Source organism: Macaca fascicularis, chromosome 8, assembly GCF_037993035.2.
Source record: "Macaca fascicularis isolate 582-1 chromosome 8, T2T-MFA8v1.1".
Taxonomy (NCBI): Eukaryota; Metazoa; Chordata; class Mammalia; order Primates; family Cercopithecidae; genus Macaca; species Macaca fascicularis.
This window is the reverse complement of record NC_088382.1, coordinates 64,103,618-64,123,466: the sequence shown is the minus strand read 5'-3', so window position 1 is coordinate 64,123,466 and position 19,849 is coordinate 64,103,618. Positions and strand designations below refer to the sequence as shown.

Here is a 19,849-nt window from a genome sequence, read left to right as displayed (position 1 = left end):
GACTGAGGCAGAGACGTTAAGTAACACATCAAGGTCACACAGCTAGTCTTGGCGTCTGAGCCCAAGTAAACTGCTCCAGGTGGTTCTGCAAACTGGCTGAGCTTCATGTCTCCCCACAAATAACCTCACTGAGTCTCCCAAACACAGAAGCACAGAGGTGGGTATGATTATCTCCATTTCACCTGTGAGACAGATGACAGCACAGCAGTCATGTGATGTGCCCAAGGTCACACAGCTGCTGTCAGAGCCTGGATTCAAATCCAGGTTTGGTGACATGGAAGCTGTGCTACTTCAACCATGCTGTGTCTCTTCAGTAAAGCATGAAAATGCAGCCACTCTGGGATCTGTATTAACATCACAGAGCGCACTTTATTCTCTGACACCAACTAAATTGGGTTACACTGCTGTTATCTGACATCTTCCCCTGCTATGGTAGAGCCACTCTCATTGTCAAAGGATAGAGAGTAGCATTTTTTAAAAAAGAAAACTCAGGAACTCAATAGACAAGAAATCCCTAGCAATTATTTCTCTAAGGAGTTAAAAAATATTTTAGGCCGGGTGTGGTGGCTCATGCCTTTAATCCCAGCACTCTGGGAGGCTGAGGTGGGTGAATCATGAGGTCAGGAGATGGAGACCATCCGGGCTAACATGGTGAAACCCCATCTCCACTAAAAAAATACAAAAAATTAGCCGGGCATGGTGGCGGGCACCTGTAGTCCCAGCTACTTGGGAGGCTGAAGCAGGAGAATGGTGTGAACCTGGAATGCAGAGATTGCAGTGAGCCAAGATCGTGCCACTGCACTCCAGCCTGGGCGACAGAGCGAGACTCTGTCTCAAAAAAAAAAAAAAAAAAAAAAAATTTAAATCCATATTAACTCAATGGATTGGATGCAAACTAGCCATGTATACTGGAAGCCACATACCATGAGAGGACTAAAATCTAGACTTAAGCATTCTTACTTTTATTCTGAGATTTCCAAGGGATATGAACCCTTAACAAGATAACAATACCATCTGCTAGCACATTCTCTGCCCCATTATCCTTGTACAACAGCAGAAGGGCCATGGTATATCACCATCATAGAGCCCAGTGTTGCTGTGTAGTTAAAACAAACTTGAGTCTCCCGGTTATGCAGCAATTTGAGGATTAACTTTATGAAATAGAATGGACGGATTTTGCGGAACGTGCCTATTTTGGCTGAGAACTTATCTGCACAATTCTAATATTGAGACCAGGATACAGCTGTTTGTGACTAAGCCCATGCTCACTGCATAAGTACTATCTGAGCATTATTCATAACCAGACATCTGTTTCCTGTTTTCGTTCTTCCCTTTATCATTCTATCCCAATTTCCTTTCACCTGTAGGCCACCTAAGACAACCACAGTGAAGTAAGTCTAATGTTTGACTGTCTCTTCCCTTCCATAACTGTTGTCAGGGTAGGGTAGTCATTCTACTTGGAGGATGGGGGAGGCAACCCAAGGGTCATTCTGAGCTTGGAAGGCTGTTGCCTGTGCAGTCTATCTTTAGGTGACTAACTTCCTCCCTGGTTCCCCATTAAGAACCTTTCCTGTTGAGGTAGTACCAGCCCCTACAAATGTACAATTGTGAACTGAATCACAAAAGGAAAACCTCCTGCAGCACAAATAAGGCAAGGCAGCAACTTAGCTAGAGCAAAGCCAGTACACTCTGATATGAAAAAAATGGAACCTCTTACACGAATACAGAACACAGGATGTGTTAAAATTTAAGGAAGTTCATTTCTATGCAAATAGATTGAGGTCAAAGTTTTCCTCAGCCCAAGGGAACATCTTTATCATCACTATATTACAACAGACTTTGGAGGTCATTTTACACAGTCCTATTTTACAAAGCTTGTCACTATATTTTACAGTCTAAAAGATGAAGTGATTTGTCTAATGGATTCCATTTTAAATGGCTTAAGGGAGCACAGTTTAAATACCCCACTAATAAATACTCAGAAAATGTGTTGTATGAAAGGAGAGGTGAGCCCTTCCCTTGACACAGAAGAGGCCCTCGGGCCTGATAACACAGAGTTCCCGGCATTTCACTATTTTTTTTTATCTTCATCTCACTGTATTCTAAGAATTTTTTTTTTTTTTTTAATCTCAGCTCACTGCAACCTCCGTCTCCCAAGCTCGATTCTCTCACCTCAACCTCCCAAAGTAGCTGGGATTATAGGCACCTGACACCTCGCCTGCCTAATTTTTTTGTATTTTTAGTAGAGACAGGGTTTCACCATGTTGGCCAGGCTGGTCTCAAACCCCTGACCTCAGGTGATCCACCTACCTCTGCCTTCCAAAGTGCTGGGATTACAGGCATGAGCCACCATGCCTGGCCAAAAGCACATTCTTTGTACCTTGGCACTTTTCTTAGCAACCTTCTCTGTATCTTATCCTCTCTCTTCCTCCATATTATATTCAAATATGACTTTTAAAACATCTAACATAGGAAGATGGCTTTATTGTTAAAAATGTCTACTAAAAGCAGGCATAGAAAAAAGTGAATGCTTCTTCTCAGATAGTTTCCTGTGCTCTGTCATTGTTACGGGAAAGGGGTCGCGATCCAGACCCCAAGAGGTTCTTGAGTCTTGGGCAAGAATTTGGGGTGAGTCCATAAAGTGAAAGCAAATTTATTAAGAAAGGAGGCTGGGCACAGTGGTTCACGCCTGTAATCCCAGCACTCCAGGAGGCCGAGGTGGGCTGATCACGAGGTCAGGAGATCAAGACCATCCTGGCTAACCTGGTGAAATCCCGTCTCTACTAAAAATACAAAAAATTAGCCAGGCATGGTGGTGGGCGCCTGTAGTCCCAGCTACTCAGGATGCTGAGGCAGGAGAATTGCTTGAACCTGGGAGGCGGAGATTGCAGTGAGCCAAGTTTGCGCCACTGCACTCCAGCTTGGGCAACAGAACAAGACTCCATCTCAAAAATAGTAATAATAATAATAAAGGAATAAGAGAGTGGCTACTCCATACGCAGAGTAGCAGCATGGGCCGCTGGTTAGCTGTTTTTATGGTTGCTGATTATATGCTAACCAAGGGGTGGATTATTCATGAGTTTTCTGGGAAAGGGGTGGCCAATTCCCAGAACTGAGGGTTCCTCCCCTTTTTAGACCATATAGGGTAACTTCCTGACATTTCCATGGCATTTGTAAACTGTCATGGCGTAGTGGGAGTATCTTTTAGCATATGCTAATACATTATAATTAGTGTATAAGGAGCAGTGGAGACGACCGGAGGTCACTTTCATCATCTTGGTTTCGGTGGGATTTCGCTGACATCTTCACCACAACCTGTTTTATCAGCAAGGTCTTTGTGACCTGAACCTCGTGCCAACTTCCTATCTCATCCTGTGATTAAGAATGCCTAACCACCTGGGAATGCAGCCTAGTAGGTCTTTTACCCAGCCCCCTATTCAAGATGGAGTCCTGTGGTTCAAATGCCTCTTGACATCATCACTCTTCAAAAATACTTTGTAAATCAAGATTAATAATCAATTTATTGGCTATTATATAACTTACGGAACCTAGCATTCCAGATAGTATAGAATTAAATAATTTTGCACTTTTCCTGTGTTTGTCTAATGTTGAGTCAATTAACTTCAGAGCTGAGGTTTCAATACCAACACAGGTGACAATTCCCTTGCTGGTTGTCTAATACATCTACTCTCTTATGCACCCATCATGATAGAATTTTTCAGTTCAGCTCAGAAGTGGCCAAAGGCTTCAACACCCTTCAAAATAATGGGACTGCATTCCAAGTTCTGGCCAATGGTACATAAACAAGGGTTTTGTGTGGAACCTTCCTTAGGAAAAGCAGGCTTGCTCTTTGCCCACTTGGATCATGAAAATGAGCATCTCACTCTAGGAATGAGGGTGCCTCGGGTTGAGACTTTGTGGAGCAGATCCAGCAACCAGCCCTCAACTGATCGCAGCTCTTCATGCGCGAGAGAAAAATAAACTATCTCATTCAAGCACTGTGATTTGGGGATCCTATCAATGGAGCCAAAATGAGCACTAACACACCAACTCCATCACTTGGGTATCTGAAAAATAAAAGCATGTTTCAAAACTTTTGCCTATCATTTGAAATTCACAGGATTTCATGTTATCATAGAAGATAGTCGGCTGGGCATGGTGGCTCACGCCTGAAATCCTAGCACTTTGGGAGGCCAAGGCAGATCACCTGAGGTGAAGAGTTCCAGACCAGCCTGGCCAACATGGTGAAACACCATCTCTACTAAAAATACAAAACATTAGCCAGGTGTGGTGGCAGGCACCTGTAATCCCAGCTACTCGGGAGGCTGAGGCAGGAGAATCGTTTGAACCCAGGAGGCGGAGGTTGCAAGGTTGCAGTGAGCTGAGATCACGTCATTGCACTCCAGCCTGGGCAAAAAGAACAAAACTCTGTTCCCCACCCCCGCAACAACAACAAAAAAAAGAAGATGGTCCCAGTCATGATTCTTTACAAGTCCTAGGTTCTAAGGAATGGTTTAATAACAAGTCAATTATATAATCCTGGATAAAAATTAAAAGAGGCCGGGCACTGTGGCTCACGCCTGTAATCCCAGCACTTTGCAAGGCCAAGGCGGGTATATCACCTGAGGTCAGGAGTTCGAGACCAGCCTGGCCAACATGGCAAAACCCTGTCTCTACTAAAAATACAAAAATTAGCTGGGCGTGGTGGCACATGCCCATAATCCCAGCTACTCAAGAGACTGAGGCAGGAGAATCGCTTGAACTCAGAAGGCAGAGGTTGCAGTGAGCTGAGAGATCATGCCATTACTCTCCAGCCTGGGCAACAAAAGAGAAACTCCGTTTCAAAAAAAAAAAAAAAAAAAAAAAAAATTGAAAGATAAACTTGGTACATAAATTATTTTGTAAATTGAATCTCAGAACAGCAATATATGAGATCGATAAGCAAACAAAACAAATACTGCATTGTCGAGGTTTTCAAATTTTTTTATTTTTAAGAAAATAGCCCGGAATCATTTTATTCCTACTGTGGAAGAATTATGACTTATTCAAGATCAAGCTTTAATTGCTCAATGTAAATTAAGGTTTCATATGATTTGAATATAAAGTATCTTTCAGAAGCTAAGTAATCTAACTAACTGCTCCCTTGAGCCCAGGAGGCAGAGGTTGCAGTAAGCCAAGATTGCATCACTGCACTCCATCCTGGGCAACAGAGGGAGACTGCCTCAAAAAAAAAAAAAAAAAAAACTTACTAACTGCTGAATCTTTTACATTAACTAAGCTTAATTCTCACGTTATCAATTGTTTGTATTGCTCATATAATATTTGAATCATTTTTACAAAATCATTTGTAATGACTGAAAGATACAGGTTTCCAATGTCTGAGATAAGTAAAAGTATATCAATTAATATTAGAACACCTACCTTCTTCAAGAAAAATATGTTAATGGCTTACTCATGGTTGTCTACTTTTGACAGACAGGACTCGCTGGATTTCCTAGGCCGACTAGGAATTCCTAAGCCTAGCTGGGGAAGGTGACGGCACCTACCTTTAAACATGAGGCTTGTAACTCAGCTCACACCTGACCAATCAGGTAGCAAAGAGGGCTCACTAAAATACAAATTAGGTTAAGAGCGGGAGGTAAAGAAATAGTCTAATCATGTATCACCTGAGAGTACACGGGGAGGGACAATGATCGGGATATAAATCCAGGCATTCGAGCAGCAAGTGGGCAACTCCCTTTGGGTCACCTCCCATTACATGGGAGCTCTGTTTTCATTCTGTTAAGTCTTGCAACTGCACACTCTTCTGGTCTGTGTTTGTTACAGCTCGAGCTGAGCTTTTGCTCGCTTCCACCACTGCTGTTCACCGCCATCCCAGACCCGCCATTGACTTCCACCCCTCTGGATCTGGCAGGGTGTCAACTGTGCTTCTGATCCAGCGAGGTGCCCACTGCTGCTCCCAATCGGGCTAGAGGCTCACCATTGTTCCTGCATGGCTAAGGGCCCAGGGTTCATCCTAATCGAGCTGAACATTAGTCACTGGGTTCCACAGTTCTCTTCCATGACCCATGGCTTCTAATAGAGCTGTAACACTCACCACATGGCCTAAGGTTCCATTCCTTGGAATCTGTGAGGCCAAGAACCCCAGGTCGGAGAAGGCTTGCTACCATCTTGGGAGTGGCCGCCACCATCTTGGGAGCTCTAAGAACAAAGGCCTGCCTGTAACACTTTTACCACAGAATTGAGAAAACAAATTGACTTGTAATTTTTGTTTCTCTCACATTCAATGTCGCTGGCAAACATACTGCCTACCAGCTACTCCTCAGCCTTACACCTTAAGCATACGTCCTGATCTTACTCTTCGAGTTGAGGGTTTACCATCTTGACACTGGGTAGCCATGTTTCCCTGAGGCTACAGATTAAGAGAGGGGTCACCAACTCATTCCATATGCTCTCATCTTGGCAGAGCAGGCCTACAGGTCAATCCCATTCCACTTGTGCATTCATTCTGGTCTGTAACAGTAACAAGGTCTGGATGAAAATATCATTGAAAAAACAAACTAGAAATATTCTAAAATAGTTGTCATTTTCCTTCCATAGACAATCAGGGAGTTTATATCTTTGAGACAGAACCCACACAGACTCACTTTCTCTATGCAGTCCTTGTTTCCTGCCATTTTAATTTTAGATGAAAATGAGACATATGAGTACACTGAAAAGTAACACCACCATCTGGAAAGTTATACATAAGGAAATGCAATGAGGAATATAGATCCTTCAGCCCCTATTCCAGTACTCTTTAACAACTCTGCTTTCTTGGGCAGGAATTCATGAGCTATAATACTTAAGAAGATTTTCATCTGTAGGTTTTAGGATTTTCTTATCGGTCATATTCACCACCCATCCTGGAGCAAGACCAAAGAAAATCTGTCTTGGATCCTTCCTAGTACAGAGCATTTTGAAGAGTTCATCTTTAGTGATATCAGGTAAGATATAACCATACTTCCTGGCAAGTTCAAGTCGTGCTTCAGGAAATTTGGCAGGATCCGCCAGGTACCCACGATTCTTTGCATCAGTGTAATATGGCACCAGTTCTTCTGGTGGAAGCATTCTTTTTGGAATGGGTTGTCCACGAAGAAAGAATGGAACAGGTTTGCATACAATGTCTAAAAGAAAATTTAAATTTAAAAAGTGAGATGCAAATATTAGCTCATAGACATACCTAGAGATGTAGTTCCAACATAGAGATGTAACTCTGTAACAAAGAGATGTTACAGAGTTGCTCCTGATTATTAATTTTTATTTATTTATTTTTGAGATGGAGTTTCACTCTTGTTGCCCAGGCTGGAGTGCAATGGCACCATCTCGGCTCACTGCAACCTCTGCCTCACGGGTTCAAGCAATTCCCCTGCCTCAGTCTCCCGAGTAGCTGGGATTACAGGCATGTGCCACCATGCCCGGATCATTTCGTATTTTTACTAAAGACAGGTTTCACCATGTTGTCAGGCTGGTCTAGGACTCTTGACCTCAGGTGATCCACTCACCTGGGCCTCCCAAAGTGCTGGGATTATAGGCATGAGCAACCATACCCGGCCAATTATTAATTTTTAAATATTAGTGAGATGAGAACTTAATTCCAAGAACTTTTTATTATATATGCTTGTCTTACGTAAGCAAATGGAAATGCTTCACTTTCAATAGTTTGCATCTTGAGAGGCAAAGTTACTCCCCGGGGTTACCAATGATTAATGAATTTCTAAACGTTGGTAACATTGTACTTAAGCCCCATGTTAAAACACAAAACATTTTTATGGCATACTGTCTACAGTGTGTTAGAGCAAGATGGAGTCCTGCTGCCCATACCACTAGTAGGAAGTCCTAAAACAGAAAACTGAGGTGTCCAAATGGCAAGTCAAAGAACCATGAAGACTCCAAAAATGCTTATATGGATCTTGTTTAGAAATTAAGAAGACGTATTAAGATTTCTGGAAAACCAATTTTACTAAAATGAGTTATCTTAACCAAAGAGCATGCGAAGAAATTTTATGTGAAACGAACCAAGGAATGCTGCATAGCCCCAGTTCTGTTTTTAAACATTTTAAAGTACCCGAGACATGTGTTCTGAAAGTGAGAGTGAAAAAAAGGCCTACGCACAAGATATCACAGATGCCAGAGGGCCTTTAGATAGCTTAGAAAACAATTACACAAATAGATAACTGTACGAATACAACTGACACTCTACTCATCATGTGTTAGCAATGCACCCTTAACCAAAGCCGGTTACAGAAATCAAAACAGTACTAAGGAAATTACTGAGAACCTTAAAATAATAGTACATATGTCACAGAGCACGTACAAAGTTTACCTGATTCAATCTATGGAATCCATTCACACATGTATAGTGTTTGGTATACAATGAGACAGATGTTAACTATCACCCACCAAGGCATAAGCTCTGTGAAGGGAGGGACTTTTTTTTTTTTTTTTGAGACAAAGTCTCGCTCTGTCACCCAGGCTAGAGTATTGTGGCATGATCTCCGCTCACTGCACCCTCCACCTCCCAGACTCTAGTGATTCTCCTGCCTCAACCTCCCAAGTAGCTGGGATTACAGGCATGCACCACCATGCTCAGCTAATTTTTGTATTTTTAGTAGAGATGGGGTTTTGCCATGTTGGCCAGGCTGATCTCGAACTCCTGAACTCAGGTGATTCACCTGACTTGGCCTCCCAAAGTGCTGGGATTACAGGCGTGAGGCCACTGCGCCCAGCCAGGAAGGGACTTTCAACTCTTGCACTACTGTCTCTCCATCAGCTGGAACAGTATCTAGCAAACACTAGCCACTGGCTGCTGAATGCAAGAATATGACAGCTGTTTTATACAGCTCTAATATACTGCATTACCTAGCAGTATCTCCAAACAGGGCAAATGAGAAATGGTGATTAAGAGGTACTCCAGGCAGGCCACTCACAGAAATGAGAACTGGAAGCTATTTGCTAAGGGTCAAGACCAAGAATTAGAAAGCAGAGCCACCTAAAGCCAGGTCATGCTCTGGATAAACCATCCTACCTATTTCACCTACAACAGAGGGTAAGTAAATACTGCATGTCCTTGAATCATCAAGAAAGTATCTTCAAAATATATTTAAGAAAGAAGTTTGTAGGCCAGGCACAATGGCTCATGCTTTTAATGCCAGCACCTTGGGAGGTAGGAGAATTGCTTGAGCCCACAAGTTCAAGACCAGCCTGAGCAACATAGTGAGACCTCATCTCTACAAAACATAAAACAAAAAAAAATTAGCGTGGTGACATGTACCTGTAGTCCCAGTTACTCAGGGAGCCTAGGTGGGAGGATTTGAGCCCAGGAGTTTGAGGTTGCAGTGAGTGGAACTGCACTCTAGCCTGAGAGAGCAAGACCATCTCAAACGAAAAGAGAAAAAAAAAATTTCTGGCCTGGCATGGTGATTGACACCCATAATCCCACCACTTTGGGAGGCTGAGGCAGAAGGATCACTTGAAACCAGGAGTTTGAGACCAGCATGGGCAACACAGTGAGACCCCCATCTTTATAAAAATCAAATTAGCCAGGCATGGTGGCACACACCTGTAGTCCCAGCTACTCATGAGGCTGAGGTGGGAGGATCACTTGAGCCCAGGAGTTGGAGGTTGCAGTCAGTCTTGATCACACCACTACATTCCAGCCTGGGTGACAGAGTGAGACCATGGTGCAAAAAAAATTAAAAATTTTCTATAACTTGGAAAACTAAAGTACAACGAAGTAAATTATTCAGAGCCAAAATTACTAAGTGATAAACCTGTGATTGGATTTGTTTTATTACTTTTTTAACAAAAAGCTCCTGGGACAACCCGCAGAGCTGCTGGAGAGAGCCACGCACAAGAGCATCAAGGCTGAGGGTGCCTCAGAAGATGCCAGCTCAGGGTGGCGGAGGGCATCTGGCTAGAGAACGAACGCCACCACCACATTCTGTGGTAACAATGACTGAAAAACACACTAACGCAAAGTCCTTCCAAAATGTCTGTGACTCTTTTAAAGAAAAACACTGGTTTTCATATCTGAGGCAGCTCACCCTAAAAACTGAGTGACGGACCAAAATAAGAAAAGATGCTCATCTATAATAAACAAGAGGGAAAATGGAATCACCACGTTGGCGAATTTTTTTTTTTTTTTTTTTTTGAGACAGTCTCACTCTGTCACCCAGCCTGGAGTGTAGTGGCGCAATCTCAGCCCACTACAACCTCTGCTCCCAGGTTCAAGGGATTCTCCTGCCTTAGCTTCCCGAGTGGCTGGGATTCCATGCGCCCGCCACCACACCCCACTAATTTTTGTATGTTTAGTAGAGATGGGGTTTCACCATGTTGGCCAGGCTGGTCTACAACTCCTGACTTCATGTGATCCACCCACCTCGGCCTCCCAAAGTGCTGGGATTACAGGCATGAGCCACTGCGCCCAGTCTTTGATGAATATTTTTAAGAAGCTTTCAATTATGGGAAAAAGGAAATGGTAGTTATTTGTTTCAAACTCTACATACAGACAACACAAATCCTTCCCTTTTTCCTTTTTATATATTAATTTTCAAGGAATTTTCTTCTAATCATGCAATTTGGCCAGGAAATGTTTAACTCCCATTTGAATGTAAAAGCACCAAAGAATCCTTTGTAAAGCATTTACAAAGTCAATTGTAAAGTCAACAAGTTACATTTGGTTGTCATCTCTGCAACTTGAAAAATCCAATTAATTTATTCAACAAAATTTAAGTAAGCCTCTTCTAGATACCAGGCATCGCTCTATGTGCAGGAGATACAGCAGGTAGCAAAAGGTCTCCATCATCTTGAGAGATGGGAAAGAAAGAATGAACGGGGAGAGAGAGAAATGAACTTATACTTTGTCAGCTGGTGATAGCCGCCAGGGTCAAACACAATGCAGGGCAAGAGGACAGGATGTGCCTGTGCATGTGTGTGTGTGCATGTGCACACCATGCATGTGCATGTGTGTACATATGCTCTTTTTAGTACAGTTGAGAAAGATCTCCTAATAAGCAGAGACCTGGAACAATGGGGCCCAAAGCCATGAATATTCCAGGTGGGGGAAGCTCCAGGCAGGGGGAACAGCAAAGACCGAGGCTGAAAGTACATAGTACACAGGGCTCAGAGTGTGGAGGAAATACAAAGCAGGCGGCCAGTAAGGGAACGGAGGGAGCAGGGGAACACCAGGAGGGACAAGAGCTGGTGCAGATCACAGCCAGCCTTGTAGGAGCAGAGTGGACACCACTGGAGGTTTTGTGCAAAGGAGTGATAGTCCATGCTTTAAAAGGAATCTCGTGCCACGTCACTCCACTGCAGATGGAAGCAACAACAGAGAGGCCACCTGAAGGCCCACAGTCATCCAGGCAAGAGGACAGTGGTTAGGACAGACTGGCAGTAGCTGGAGAGGTGGTCAAATGTGGATAGTTTGAAGAAACAACTCAAAAGATTTATTAGGGCATAAAAGAAAAAGTTCAGGACTCCAAATTTTGGATGGACTTGTCATTTACTTACATAGGGAAGACTACAAGATGAGCCAGGCTAAGGTAAAAGAGAAAAGAGGGGCTGGGTGTGGTGGCTCACACCTGTAATCCCAGCACTTTGGGAGGCTGAGAAGGGCAGATCACTTGAGGTCAAGAGTTTGAGACCAGCTTTGACAACATGGTGAAACTTGTCTCTACCCAAAATATAAAAATTAGTTGGGTGTGGTGGCGGGCACCTGTAACCCCAACTACTCCGGTGGCTGAGACAGGAGAATCGCTTGAACCTGGGAGGCGGAGATTGCAGTGAGCAGAGATCGCGCCACTGCACTGCAGCCTGGGCGACAGAGCAAGACTCTGTCTTAAAAAAAGAGAGAAAAAAAGAGACATTTCAGACATACTACATTTGAGGTACCTGCTAGACATTCAAGAGAATTTGCCAGGCAGGCAGATGCAGTTCTACAGTTCAGGGGAGGGGCTGAGAGCCTTTTTTGCCCTTGGTATTTGTGTCAGCAACATGCTGTGTTCTTTAAATCATAATAATCCATATGGTAGATGTAGATCAAATACTACATCCAAACTACTACCAACATTTGCCATTCACTAAGTAATTTAAAAGTAGTAGCCAACATAAGACAAAGAGAGAAAGAAGAAAATGACCATGGAACAAGCTTACCCAGACTTCTTGGATCATAGAAGGCTGTTGTAACAACACCACCATTTTTTTCAATGGCAGCAATAGCCAGTTCTGAAGCCAACTGTACTTCAATATTAACTTTTGCCTTAAAGGTGTCAGCACCCTGAAATATGTCAAAACAGTCTGTTGGTAAACAGCTTGGCTAAAAGTAAATTAATTATGTCAAGCTTCCTTTTTAAACAGTATTTTTCCCTCCAAAGTGCCTATAATGTAACAGTACAGTTAGCCCTCCATATCTGTGGGTTCCACATCTGTGAGTCAACCAACTTGGATGGATAATTTTTGGAAAAAAATTAATAATAAAAAATAAGGCTGGGCACAGTAGTTCACACCTGTAATCCCAGCACTTTGGGTGGCCAAGGTGGGTGGATCACCTGAGGTCAGGAGTTCGAGACCAGCCTGCCCAACATGGAGAAACCCCATCTCTACTAAAAATACAAAAAATTAGCTGGCTATGGTGCCGCGCACCTGTAGTCCCAGCTACTTAGGAGGCTGAGGCAGGAGAATCGCCTGAACCCAGCCAGGGGGAGGTTGCAGTGAGCCGAGATCACACCATTGCACTCCAGCCTGGGCTATAAGAGTGAAACTCTGTCTCAAATAAAATTAAAAATAAAATAAGGCCAGGTGCAGTGGCTCATGCCTGTAATCCCAGCACTTTGGGAGGCCAAGGCAGGAAGATCACCTGAGGTCAGGAGTTCGAGACCAGCCTGGGCAACATGGTGAAACCCCATCTCTATTAAAATACAAAAAGTAGCTGGGCATGATGGCGGGCACCAGTAATCCCAGCTACTTCGAGGCTGAGGCAGGAGAATCACTCGAACCTAGGAGGAGAATCACTTGAACCCGGGAGGTAGAGGCTGCAATGAGCTGAGATCGCACCACTGCACTCCAGTCTGGGTGACAGAGCAAGACTCCATCTCAAAAAAAAAAATAGTAATAATAATACAACAATAAGAAAAGAATTCTTTTTTAAATATAGTATAACTATTTATATAGTATTTACATTACTTTCAATGGCAAAAGACACAATTACTTGTGCACCAACCTAATATTAGGTATTATAGGTAATCTAGAGACGATTTAAAGTATATGGGAGGATGTGGCAGGTTATATGCAAATACTAGGCCATCTTAGAGACTTGATTATCTGGATTGTAAGAGGAGGTGGTCCTGGAACCAATCCTAAGGGATGACTATAATTCCTATTTTAAATATCTCTGCTTTGAGGTCCTATCACTTTTTTCTTTAACATTTTATTTAGGCTACCTTGTTTTACCAATTTTCAATCCATGTAGGTAAGACTGACTATATTTCCATTTTATGTACACCTACTAAGCATTCATTCCTGGTACTTCATTAATAGCAGGCTGCTTAATCCTCATAACAACCTTATGATAGGATTATTGCTGTCTCAACTTCATAGATGGAAATACCAAGGCACAGAGAAGTTATGTAATATGTCCAAGGTCACAATGCAAGGATTCTAATCCAGGGAGTCTAGTCACAGCATCTGTATTTTTAACCACAACATTATGCTGTCATAGATAAAAACTAATCTTTCTTATCCCTAAGTAAGTCAGAGGCCAGCAGGAGGTTAAACAGGGGAACATGCAGGCTGGAGCAGATGGAAGAACAGAATATCTGACAAAATCGACAAAATCTGAGCTTTGGAGAAGTTGGCCTCACTAGGGCAAAAAAGAGAAGACAACAGAAATTTCACTTTGCATTCAATATTGAATTTATTATAGCCTCTAAGCTGGGGGAAAACAAAACAAAACAAAACAAAAAAAACACCTCTCCAATTTTTCCTAGAATAGTCAACACTAGAATGTAGTTCTAGGCCGGGTGCAGTGACTCATGCCTATAATCATAGTACTTTGGGAGGCCAAGGAGGGCAGATTACTTGATGTCAGGAGTTTGAAACCAGCCTGGCCAACATGGTAAAACCTCATCTCTACTAAAAAATATAAAAATTAGCCGGGCATGGTGGCACGTGCCAGTAATCCCAGCTACTTGGGAGGCTGAGGCAGGAGAATGGCTTAAACCCAAGGTGGAGGTGAAGGTTGCAGCGAGTCCAGATCGCGCCATTGCACTGCAGCGTGGGCAACAGAGCAAGACTCCATCTCAAAAAATAAAAATAAAAAAGAAGGAAAAAAAAAAAACATAGTTCTGAACTCCGAAAAGTTAAATTTTTGGTCACAGTTAGCATGTGCTATATTTTTCTCTAATTTCAAAGCAGATTCTGATAAAAACAAAAAGATGGTAGCATTACCACTCTACAGCAATAGAAGGTTTTCATGAAGCTGAAACAAACTGGCTCCCAGTTTAGCTCCTTCTATTAATGACTAATTTTTCATGTATTTCAAATATATTCCATAAATTCTAAGATGCATTTTCACACTTTTTTTATATCTAATACTGGTGTGTGTTTAAATCAACAGTACCTTTGATTCAATAAAACAGGGTCTTGCTGTATCATTTGTGATTTTTAAGCAATCCATAGCTTGCTTAACCATCTCCCTATTTTGGGGCACTGGTGTCAGGTCCAGTATTTTCAGTAGTATAAGTGGCATTTTTAGGACTGTCTTTATATTAGGTCTCTTTCATTTTGCTTTTCCTCGAGAACATATATTTCCAAATTGATAATTTTGTGCTAAAGGATCAAAACTGTCTTATTATTCACTATTTACTGCAAATCTGAAATCACAGAAGTCAGTCAGTTAACAGAGCTATAAATGATGTGTAATTGCACTTACTCAACCAGTGCCCTGGGGTAGTTTTCACGGTTATTTTTGCTAATCTAATAGACAACACCTAAGGATGTTGGGATGTGCAGTTTAAGGGCTGATGAGGTCATGGATTTCCATATGTTAAGTTACATGTGTATTTCCTTATACACACCCAGGGTAGAATACTGAGGCTTAATCTTGTATTTGGTATTCTCTTTTCAAATTACTTTATTTGGAAAGTTTTTATCCATACAGTTCACTTTTTCAAAGGAATCTGAAAGGTTTTTTCATAAACATATGCTTCCCTCTAGTGGACACTAACTTACCTATACAACTGTATTATTGGCAAACAGTAGTTGATTAACAATGTCCAAAAAATTTGGCCGACGGTGGCTCACGTCTGTAATCCAGCACTTTTGGAGGCCGAGGCAGGCGGATCACCTGAGGTTAGGAGTTCAAGACCAGCCTGACCAACATAGTGAACCCCCGTCTCTGCTAAAAATACAAAATTAGCCTGGCTTGGTGGCGTATGCCTGTAATTCCAGCTACTTGGAAGGCTGAGACAAGAGAATCGCTTGAACCTGGGAGGTGGAGATCGCAGTGAATCAAGATCATGCCATTGCACTCCAGCCTGGGTGACAGAGTGAGACTACGTCTCCAGGAAAAAAAAAAAAAAAAAAAAGAGGCAGAAAATTAGCTGGGCCTGGTGGCAGGTGCCTGTAATCCCAGCTACTTGGGAAGCTAAGGCAGGAGAATTGCTTGAACTCAGGAGACAGAGGTTGCAGTGAGCTGAAATGACATCACTGCACTCCAGCCTGGGCCACAGAGTGAGATACCAAAAAAAGAAAGAAGAAAGTAAAGCAATGAATCAAAGCACCTGCCCTCAAGGGAGCTTATATTCTAGTGAGGAAGACAATGAAAACAAATGCATAACTTGGTAATAAATGTCAAGTGTTCATATTTATTCAAAGAAAAACACTTTGGGCAGAGTAAAGGAAACAGTGTGATTCCTGAAGCAGTGCAAATGCTCTTTTAAAAAGCCTCTCAAAAAAGACCTTCCTGGCTGGGCGGGGTGGCTCACACCTGTAATCCCAGCACTTTGGGAAGCTGAGGTGGATCACCTGAGGCAGATCACCTGAGGTCAGGAGTTCGAGAACAGCCTGGCCAACATAGCAAAACCCCATCTCTACCAAAAATAAATTAGCCAGACGTGGTGGCACGTGCCTGTAGTCACACCTACTCAGGAAGCTGAGGCACGAGAATAGCTTGAACCTGAGCAGCAGAGGTTGGCAGTGAGCTGAGATTGTGCCATTGTACTCCAGCCTGGGAGACAGAGTGAGATTCCGTCTCTATTTAAAAAAACAAAAGATCTTCCTGATATGTTGACATTCGAGCAGAGAACGAAAAGAAGTAAGGGGGCACCAAGCACGGTGGCTCACGCCTGTAATCCCAGAAGTATGGGAGGCAGAAGTGGGTGGATCACGAGGTCAGGAGTTCAAGAAGGCCTGGCCAATATAGCAAAACTCCATCTCTACTAAAAACATAAAAAATTAGCCAGGTGTGGTGGCACGTGCCTGTAGTCCCAGCTACTCAGGAGGCTGAGGCAGGAGAATCTCTTGAACCCGGGAGGCAGAGGTTGCAGAGAGCTGAGATTGTACCACTGCACTCCAGCCTAGGCAACAGAGCCAGACTCCATCTCAAAACAAAAAAAAGGGGGGGGAGAGGCAAGCTTTACAGATACGCAGAGGAGCATTCCAGGACCAAGGGACAGAGCCCTGCCATGATAGCATGACAGCTTTCCAAAACCACAACGATCACCACTACATAAGGGTTATAAACACAAATGGGATAAAAATAAAGGGGGTAGAGTATTGATTATCTGAAAATCAAAAATATCCCTCTACAGGCCAGGTGTGGTGGCTCATGCCTGTAATTCCAGCATTTTGGGAGGCCGAGGTGAGCAGATCAGTTGAGGTCAGCAGTTCAAGATCAGCCTGGCCAACATATTGAGACCCTGTCTCTACTAAAAATAAATAAAATTAGCTGGGCGTGGTGGTGGGTGCCTGTAATCCCAGCTACTCAGGAGGCTGAGGCAGGAGAATCACTTGAACCCGTGAGGTGGAGGTTGCAGGAGCCGACACTGCACCACTGCACTCCAGATCCAGCAACAGAGCAAGACTCCGTCTTAAAAAAAAAAAAAAAAAAATCCTCCTATATAACACGAAAAGACTTACCTCCTCGACCAGTTGGACACCATAATCCCTTTTAAGTGGCTGGATGCTCACACCTCTCCCATTGACAAGCTGGGTTAAGTCAATTGGTTGAGTAGGATCAACACGACCCAAATCAATCAGATACTGCAGCCTATTGAGACTCAAAGGCTTATACTGGCGTCTGAAACTGTACAACAAGAACGTAAGAGTTGGAAAACTTTCATCTTCCTGTAACTTCTCCAAATCAACTCAAAGGTTTGTCTTGTATTTTCCTCTACCAATTTTAATTATTTAACTAAATAAAACCCTCTTGAGCATAACACAAACATGCAATATTGCTTGGTTTTGGGTAATGAAACCTGTACCTCCTGTGTTCCACTAAAAACTATTTTCCTCTCTAAGCATTTACTTCACTTATTTACACAAATAAATCTGTGGAAAATTTAACTTACTATGGAGCTCAAAGTAATAATGTAGTTATCATTTATTAGGTGACTACAGTGGGCCAGATTTTTATATATACTGTCTATTATTGCTAATTCTCTTAATAACCATTAGAGCAGGCATTAGAATCTCCATTTTGCAGGTCTGAGTGCAATGTCTGGGCTTTTTTCCTTTTAATAATCCAGGCAAAATTTCATTACCAAAAAATGGTTCAGGAGAACAGTAGCAAAAGTTTGCTTCAAAGTGAATTTAAAATTTCTACCAAAATTTCTACCAAACTATTTTTTAGGTGCTTTTTAATGGAAATTGGGGACCTGTACTTTTAAAAAGCAAAGCAACCTTACCTATGTCCTTCGTTAAACCCGTATTTTGGGATTCGGATGTAAAATGGAGTCTGGCCTCCCTCAAAGCCCAAGCGGGGCCGGGTTCCTCTTTGCCTTTCTCCTTTATGGCCTCTGCCACATTTTCTACCTCTTCTCCGACCTCTTGGTCGTCTCTCCTACAAGGAAAGAGAATTTTATGAATTTCAGATGCATTTCTAAAAACTGCATTTCAGTTCTTTTTGTTATGCTATTCATTCATCCAACCGACCAGTGCTAGCTAACACTATTGTGTGACAAGCATGTCCTAGTTGTTCAAAGGTCCACACGCTCTGTTAGCATCTTTGCCTCTAAAGACATAGCTAATTCTTGTAACCAAAGTCCAAGCGTGTTTCAAAAGCAAAAAGTAAAGGTTGGGATGGGGATAAGGTTTTTGTAATAGGCTGAAACTGAAAAAAATCCTAGAATTAAATATCCACAACATTTTAGATAGTGAAGAACTTTTTATTTTGAAATTAATTGTAAATATGCAAATTTTATTCATAAACCTGTAATTTTATTTAAAAACTAATTTGTTGAAGAAAATCTTTTCCTTAATTTACTTCCTGTCATTTCACGAAAGCAACGAATTGACTGTTAAAATGACAGTACACTGTCAACTAACAGCTTTTCTAGCTGTATTTAGTGAACTGCAGAAGGGACAGCTGCGATTCAGATCTTTCCAATGAACATAAAGATCCACGGGGAAAGCACTTCATTTTAAACCCAATTTTGAATGACACAATGACTGTAGTTTCTGCGAGTCGGCTTCTCCGCCTAGTATCTTTACGCTTTTAAACATAACCTTATTAAGAACTGGGTGCGGCCGGGCGCAGTGGCTCACGCCTGCAATCCCAGCACTTCGGGAGGCCAAGGCGGGCGGATCACGAGGTCGGGAGTTCAAAACCAGCCTGGCCAACGCGGTGAAACCACCTCTCTACTAACTAAAAATACAAAAATTAGCCGGGCGTGGTGGCGGGCGCCTGTAATCCCAGCTACACGGGAGGCTGAGGCAGAATTGTTTCTGGGCGACAGCGCAAGACTCCGTTTCGGGGGGGAAAAAAAAAAGAACTGGGTGCACGTGGAAAGATTTCCCTCTGGGCAGTAAGGAGAACAGGCACGAGGCAACCCTACGTTCATCCCAACACCCTCCCAGAAAGGGCAGTTCTCCTAATGACAGGGAGAGAAGGGCCGCTTTCATCGCCCCGGTTCCCAGCGCTTCCCCGCACCGCCACTACCCATTTACCGGTTTCTTGGAGCCGGGATTCGGCTTTAAGTTGGCCAGGCTCACACGCGGCAGGTCCCGGAGTAGGTCCAGGGCCCGGGCCCGACCGCCGTGCAAAGGACCGGCCATAACGCGCAGACCCAAGAACCTTCAAGGTCGCCCTGAGCAGCTCGGAGGCCTCGTGGTCTCGGGGGCTGCTTTACGGCCGTGGTCCCGCCCCTGTCGCGCTGCAGCCGCGCGCGCAAGCTCGGGACTCGGGCACAGGCGTAGGAGTCTGCAAGTTTGTCTCGGTTGTGTTTTTAGTTCTTTGGGGATGTGATCTTATTTTCCGAGATCGTGCTTTGTCCTCGGGGTCCCTTTTAATATTCTGAACGTAAAACCTCTTTCGCCAAACAAGAGCATGCACTAAAAACACTGCGTTAAATAAAGGATCTTTTTTGAGTCAGTGTTTGGCCTTGCCTGTTTGTCTAGGCAGTGTCTTCTCTGAGGTCAATGCAGAATCCAGAGTAAAGCAAAGTGAGCTGTTAATTATTAGCTTTTGAGCTTGCGTAATTATACACCGTGAGGTACAAAAATAATACTCAGAGTGCACCTATCAAAATGCCTGGCTAATACCAATCTTTGAATAAGACTCAAAGTATGAACCGTCATCCGTGTGCATTTG

General features: G+C 43.0%; 1 protein-coding gene and 1 pseudogene across 2 annotated transcripts; one reads left to right on the top strand and one right to left on the bottom strand.

The window, feature by feature from the left end:
* Positions 1–1,987: 1,987 nt before the first annotated feature.
* Positions 1,988–2,083, top strand: LOC123575404 (U6atac minor spliceosomal RNA; annotated as a pseudogene).
* A 2,884-nt stretch (positions 2,084–4,967) lies between these two features.
* MRPL15 (mitochondrial ribosomal protein L15) lies at positions 4,968–19,337 on the bottom strand. 2 transcript variants are annotated; one of them, XM_005563327.5, is made up of 5 exons: positions 19,207–19,337; positions 17,946–18,100; positions 17,179–17,344; positions 12,196–12,319; positions 4,968–7,166 (listed from the first exon to the last, which is right to left on the bottom strand). In XM_005563327.5, exons 1-5 carry the CDS (start codon positions 19,312–19,314, stop codon positions 6,829–6,831), a joined length of 891 nt encoding a protein of 296 aa, XP_005563384.1. In that variant the 5' UTR covers positions 19,315–19,337; the 3' UTR covers positions 4,968–6,828. The 2 variants fall into 2 exon arrangements, with proteins under 2 accessions (XP_005563384.1, XP_073854926.1); XM_073998825.1 differs by lacking the exon at positions 12,196–12,319.
* Between the last annotated feature and the right edge of the window lie 512 nt (positions 19,338–19,849).